Source organism: Lacerta agilis, chromosome 2 (genome assembly GCF_009819535.1).
Source record: "Lacerta agilis isolate rLacAgi1 chromosome 2, rLacAgi1.pri, whole genome shotgun sequence".
NCBI classification, from domain to species: Eukaryota; Metazoa; Chordata; class Lepidosauria; order Squamata; family Lacertidae; genus Lacerta; species Lacerta agilis.
This window is the reverse complement of record NC_046313.1, coordinates 111,075,405-111,082,188: the sequence shown is the minus strand read 5'-3', so window position 1 is coordinate 111,082,188 and position 6,784 is coordinate 111,075,405. Positions and strand designations below refer to the sequence as shown.

Here is a 6,784-nt window from a genome sequence, read left to right as displayed (position 1 = left end):
AACTTTCCCACCCAATCAGCACCCAGGACAAGAAAAGCAGGAAGTGGCACATGGAAAAACAGGCACAATGAAAGCAATCCCAGAGTGTGTGATGCACCCCTCTGTAACCACCCCTCCCAACTAAGCCCCATTCTGCCTTTAATATCCCTCCCCTTTACCTGAGATGCTTTCTGCAAATACCTCGCCATCCTCAGAGTCCTGGATGAAACCCATGTCTCCTTTTTCCATTTGGGATACAGCCTCTGGTTTGGGAATCACAAACCCTCCTTAGAATAGGGAGAGAGACAGAGAGAAAAGGAACATTGAGAGAAATAGTCATTGACTGAACGTTTTGCAGGGCAAAGAATATTTGTGGATTCCAACCTAAAAAGTTTCAAAGTAAGCTGGTTTATGAAACTGATGGACTCTGATGAAATGGCAAAATTAAATGCCAGACTAAGAGGACATAATGACAAATTGTTTAAAGAAGAATGGAGGCCACTGATGGATTATCTATCAAAATACTGTATCACCTATACATGAAGTCGCGGGCAGGATCTGAAATGTAAGCAGTGGGTTACTGAAATAACTAATGGTAATGAAGTTTAGATAATAAAAACATGTATTGCAAAACAGCTAATAAAAAGAAGCAAAAAACATCAGGAAAGGAGCAGTGGGAAATTTATGTTGAAAAATATATTTTTTTGTATATGATGATAAATGGTTTGGAATACTTTTGGGGATTCAATAAAATACAGTTTTAAAATAAGCACAGAACACTTTCTACTTAGCCTGCTTGTTGGGGATTAAGCAGAAGCGGTCACAGAATGAGATCCTCAGCCAGCCAAACCCTGCTCCACAGTACTCCATTTTCCTCCCTCACAAACAGCCACCCAGCATTCGCATGACCATTGAACATGGTCAGTCTTCATTAGATTGGCTTTTTATGTGTGTGTGTGGGGGGGGGTCTCTTCTGAGGGGCTCCCCCACCCACAAAGATGTTTCGTGCTTTGCAAATCTTGGGGCATTACCCCAAGTTTACCAATGCTTCTATCTTCTGTATGGATGGGGCTGTTTCAGTTGCATTAGGATCCCAACTCAAACAATTTGAGTTTGCCATTAGGATATAGGATGAGGGCAGGGAGGAGGGTGTGTCAGAGTCTGCCGACCCAAGCCCAGTTCCAACAGCCTTGTGGGGCTCAAGACAACACCCTGTTCTTTTCATGGAGGGATCTTTTATTGATTGTTGTGGAAACTGCTTTGTGACCATCTATGGTGAAAATCGGTCCATAAAGAATTGGAAATAAATAAAACGTATTTGTTCTCCCCCCCTTCTTTTTCATCATTATATTATTTTGATGCATTAAAAAATAAATAAACTCAGATTCTCTCTTCTGCCATGTTCCATTAATACAGGGTGAGGACTGCCTTACCTAGAGAGCTGATGTCCTCAGAGTCCTCCTGCATGACTTCCCAATGCATGGTTCCTTGACTGGTGTTCAGCACTGCCCACTCAGCACTGCCCAAAGCCACAGTCACCTCGTTTAAATTCACATTTCCCTGGAACGATAAAAGTATCCCCTCCATTCCTGCATCTGGTTGGACCAGATGACCCTTAGTGTCCCTTCCAACTCTACAACTCTATGATTCTAATAACTGTATAATTTTGGAGACTGGCCCTTTCCTCCTCTCCATTATCTCTCACCACTGTTGGCTCACTGAGATAGATGCCCACCTGGTTTGCCTTGTTCTGCCTCAAGATCAGGGGTCTCCAAACTTACCTGGCCTCAGGCCGGTGTGTCCAGTGCCGATTGTGCGGTGGGCCGGAGCACGCACCCATACGCGATTTCCGGCGCACTTCCAGGTCGCCGGAGCATCAGAAATCGCTTGTGCGCATGCACCAGCATAATTTTCGGCCACTTCTGGGTCACCGGAACACCAGAAATAGCTTGTGCACATGCGCATGGGCCTCCTCCAACCAGGATGTGCGCTGGAAATGACGCTTGCGTATGTGCACAAGTGATTTCCAACACTCTGGGGCCCTGAAAGTGGGCAGCTGCGCCGCAGCGCTAAGAGCGGGCGGCAGCGGATGGATAAATGAGCCTCACAGGCCGCATCCGGCCCCTGGGCTGTAGTTTGGAGATCCCTGAATTAGATCATGGCTGCAAAACATCAAGCTCAAGGGCCAAATGCAGCTCCCAGGCCATTATCTGGCCCACGGATGTTTCCCCTCACCAGCCCTGCTTCATGCCTTCCTCAAGTGTTTTTGGTTGCTTGGAATGTGCCCTTGAACTCTTAATAACGCCTCTTGCTTGCCTGGGTGAAAGACGGGGGGTGGCCCTCTGGTCAAAACATATTTCCCACCCCAGAACCTCACATACCTCAGAAAGCTCAGTGTCAACTATTTCTTGTTCTTCAGGAGGAAGCACCGGACTGGGATGACTTGGCGACATTATTTCGCTGGCTGGAAAGAAGGGGAATGTTTCAGATACCAATAATAGTTAATGAGTCAATTTCTTATCCGCCCTTCCCGATAAGGTCCTGGGCAGGTTGCAGCGATTTAAAACCCACTAAGAAATTAAATTTCAACAAGGCTTTTCTTAGCTGAAACTCACTGGAACGTTAATTACAATTATAAGAGAACAACGGAGGCGTTCATGGTGATTTCCACCACCTATTTTTCTAGAAAATCAGCACTGAGTTTAAAACAAATTACTGTATAGTCAGAGGCTACCTGTATATAATGAAGGAGTCAGAAACAGCTCTGAGAGTAAGGAGTTCCACAATCTTGGGGATGCCAGAGAAGGCTCTCTCTTGGGCCACCCCACCCCGAACTTCTGGGGCGAGCAGAACTACCAAGAGTTATCTTAACACCCAGGAGGGTCTGTAGGGAAAGAGGTCATCTCAGATATTTGGGGCCTAAGTCATGTAGGACTTTAAACACTAATGTGACATGTGAGCAAGCTCCTTGAAACAAACTGGCAACCGGTGCATCTATTTTACAAGGCAGGATGCCACACAATACCCAGGGCTTGGAAGAAACAACAGTGTCAGCCCCAGACATTTTTTTTACTTGGTGTGGAGGCCACATGGGAGCTAGCCCTTCTTTGCTGCACTTTGAGCCCAGAAATAACCAGCACAGGTGTCATAGGAGTGAGAAATGGATCCCCAGCCATCCTTGTTTGTCCCCTAAAATAGCCTTCTCCAACCTGGTGGGCCTCCAGAAGTTGCTGTACTCTAACTCCCGTCATTCACAGCCGGCATGGCCAGCAATGAGGGATAATGGGACTTGCAGTCTTTCAGTATTTAGGGGAAGCCACGGCTGTCTTTCAGCTGTTGCTAGTTTTCTCATTGCGAGTCCCTCTGAAAAGCCACAGAGGGATCCCAGGAATCCAGTTTGAATAAATGCTGCGCTAGCCCAATGAACCCTCACCCAGCAAACAGAGGTCTTTGTCTGCTTTCTCATCGGCCTCTATGTAGATTTGCTTCCGAGGTGCCCCCTTGGCTTCTGAGGGGTTCGTGGGCACTTCCTCCACCGGCATCTGAAAAAGAACAACACAGATCCCACTCAGGATGGGGTAGAGGCAGGAGGGCTTGAGAGGAGGGCAGGAGGTGGACAAAGCAAATAACTGAAGGGGGAAGCAGGGGAGCTTATTACAAGGGGGGGGGGAATCAAGTAAAAAAAGTGCCTGGGCATTTTGTGTCACCTCTATCGTCTGCTTGGCGCATATTGAAGGCCTTCCTTGTTCAACCATCCTTTCAAGTGCGGGTGGCGCTGTGGTCTAAACCACTGAGCCTAGGGCTTGCTGATCAGAAGGTCAGCGGTTTGAATCCCCACGACGGGGTGAGCTCCCGTTGCTTGGTCCCTGCTCCTGCCAACCTAGCAGTTCAAAAGCACGTCAAAGCGCAAGTAGATAAATAGGTACCACTCCGGCGGGAAGGTAAACGGCGTTTCCGTGCGCTGCTCTGGTTTGCCAGAAGCGGCTTAGTCATGCTGGCCACATGACCCGGAAGCTGTACGCCAGCTCCCTTGGCCAGTAAAGCGAGATGAGCGCCGCAACTACTCCAGAGTCGTCCGCAACTGGACCTAATGGTCAGGGATCCCTTTACCTTTACATCCATATTGGATTTGAAATTGTTTTTATATTCCTGCTGCTGGAAGACAATGGAAGAGTGTGCCTTGGTGGGTGAAATCAAACTGATGGAAATGTTACAGGACCTACTGCAGTGTGGAATTGTTAATTGCTTTTGCACGTGGAATTATTTTAAAATTATTTTTTTACATTGAGGTATTTTTTTTGGAAAGCAATTCATAAATGGCATTTAAAAAGGAGCAAAAGACGAGCTTGCCAAAGCCTCTATGACACTGTGTAATAGATATAGGACATAATATAGATTTTAATCTCTGGGAAAACCTTTGGAAAAGCTATTTGAAGTTCACAGCATGTTATTATTTGAAGGAGAACTACTCAAAAATGATTTACAGATGGTATTTAACTCTGAGTAGGCTAGTTAAGATGCATAAGACTGAATCAGATAAGTGCTGGAAATGCAAGGAGGTTGAGAGAACGTTCTTTCATATGTGGTAGACTTGTAAAAGGGTAAAAGAGCATTGGGAAATAATCCAAAATGAATTGATAAAAAATGTTTAAAAGTACATTACCCCCCCCCAAAAAAAACAGAGTCCTTTTTGTTGGGGATAGCTCAGACAGAAATCCCCAGGTGTCAAAAAAGATTATTTATGTTATGCGGCCCGTGTTTTGTTAGCCCAAAAACTGAAAACGAGCTAGGTCCCAACCAAAGAACAATGGCAACTTAAATTGACAGATTATGTGCAGCTTGCAGGCTTAGCATATAGCAGTGTTTTTCAACCACTGTTCCGCGGCACACTAGTGTGCCGCGAGATGTTGCCTGGTGTGCCGTGGGAAAAATTGAAAAATTACTTTATATATAGTCAATATAGGCACAGAGTTAAAAAATTTTAACATTTTCTAATGGTGGTGTGCCTTGTGATTTTTTTCATGAAACAAGTGTGCCTTTGCCCAAAAAAGGTTGAAAAACACTGGCATATAGAATAAGAGAACAAGATGAACATACCTTTAGAGAAGATTGGAAAAGGCTTATTGAATACATGGGGGGGGGGGGGAATTGTGTTCATTTGAAAATGTTGGTAACATTAAGATAAATTCAACAGTGTAAATAAGTTTTGATGGATTTAATAATGGAATACTGAATGGTTTAGCTTATATAAAATATGCAGGGATTTATGGTATGCAAAATGAACCATGGAAAGAGAAGGGAAGCCAATGATAATTTAAGGATGTTTAAATGAATATTCAAAATTGTAAAACAGAAAATTTAATAAAAAATTATAGATGATAGATAGATAGCACAGCTTTCACAAATGCCAAAACCCTTCTCTGTTCTTTTTAGTTGAAAGCTGGGAACCAGGGAATTATGGTTTGTTTTGGGGGGTGGAAGTGGCTGTTCTTCTCCCTGCTACTTCCCCCTCTCGTGTCATGGATGCCCCATGTACCGGCTCAAGGTATTTTACTGCCTGAGGTGATAGACTAGACTTTGGTATGCAAAAACAGGCCCGACTAGCTGTTGAATTTTAGTTGAACACTGGCAATTGAACGTTACTGAAGCAGAAAATGTTGTGAGAAGACCCCGCTATTCCCCTCATGCAGCTACAATTTCCAGGAGACTTTTTAACAGTCAGGCTCTCTTCCCATGGAATGCTGGGAATTGTGGCTCCGTGAGGGGAATAGGGTCAGCACCCTCAACAAACAGTTCCCAAAGTTTCACTGGGGGAAGAAGCCATGACGGCTTAAAGTGGTACAAGACTGCTTTAAAAGTACAGTGCAGATGGGGCCTCATTCAATTATTTTAAAACCCAGGAGCCGTCCAAGTAGCACAGGGGTGGGGAGCCTGCGGTCCTTCAGCTGCCATTGGACTCCAACTCCCATCATGGCCGGTGGCCAGGGACGAGGGGAGCTGCACTTCAGAAGCATCTGGAAGACTAACCTAACAGTTTCTCCACACCTGAATTAAACGGCGACACGCATTAAAACCTCACCTGCCATTTCCAAGCCTTGGCTTCTTGGGGACTCATCAGTAGCTCCTCTGCCGCCATCTGGGTGCTGGTCTCCGGGTCCCAGGCCCTGATCCTACTCTGCATTTCCTGGGGCAAAATGGCCAGGAACTGCTCCAGGATCAGCAGCTCCAGGATCTGCTCCTTGCTGCGCCTCTCCGGCTTCAGCCACTGATGGCAGAGCTCCTGGAGCTGCCCATAGACCCTTCGCGGGTCCTCGACTTCTTGGTAGCGGAACTGCCTGAAGTGCTGCCGCAGTGCCTCCATTCTGCTGGCTTCCCCTCGCAAAATGGCCGCCTTCACCTTCCCGTAGTCCTCCCTCTCGGAAGCTTCTAGGCCGCTAAAGGCCTGCTTGGCTTCTCCGCTGAGAGCCGGCAGGAGACGTGTCGCCCACTCTTCTTCAGGCCATTGGCAGGCTTCGGCCACTTGCTCAAAGGAAGCCAGAAAGGCCTTGGCATCATCCCACGGCCCAAGCTTTGACCGTGGTGGGCTTCCCCATCCTAGGCGATGAGAATCCAGGGCCTTCAGGAACTCCTGACACTGGGTGGCCCATTCCTGGGGCAGCCCGTCCTCGAGCTGCTGCTTGCCATTTTGCAGCGCTGCCTGGTGCGGTAACTCCTTCAGGCATGCTATCGTGACGACATGCGGTGGTGCTTGGCCTGCGGATTCTAACTTCTCCTCCATCTTGGATCCTTGGTGCCCTCTCTCTAC

At 46.8% G+C, this 6,784-nt stretch overlaps 1 protein-coding gene across 1 annotated transcript; it reads right to left on the bottom strand.

Annotated features, from left to right (window-relative positions):
• On the bottom strand, window positions 1-6,784 carry LOC117042761 (zinc finger protein 202-like). The gene is made up of 5 exons (XM_033142398.1): window positions 6,059-6,784; window positions 3,413-3,521; window positions 2,361-2,443; window positions 1,413-1,539; window positions 1-266 (listed from the first exon to the last, which is right to left on the bottom strand). The coding sequence occupies exons 1-5, from the start codon at window positions 6,755-6,757 to the stop codon at window positions 139-141; spliced, it is 1,146 nt and encodes a 381-aa protein (XP_032998289.1). The 5' UTR covers window positions 6,758-6,784; the 3' UTR covers window positions 1-138.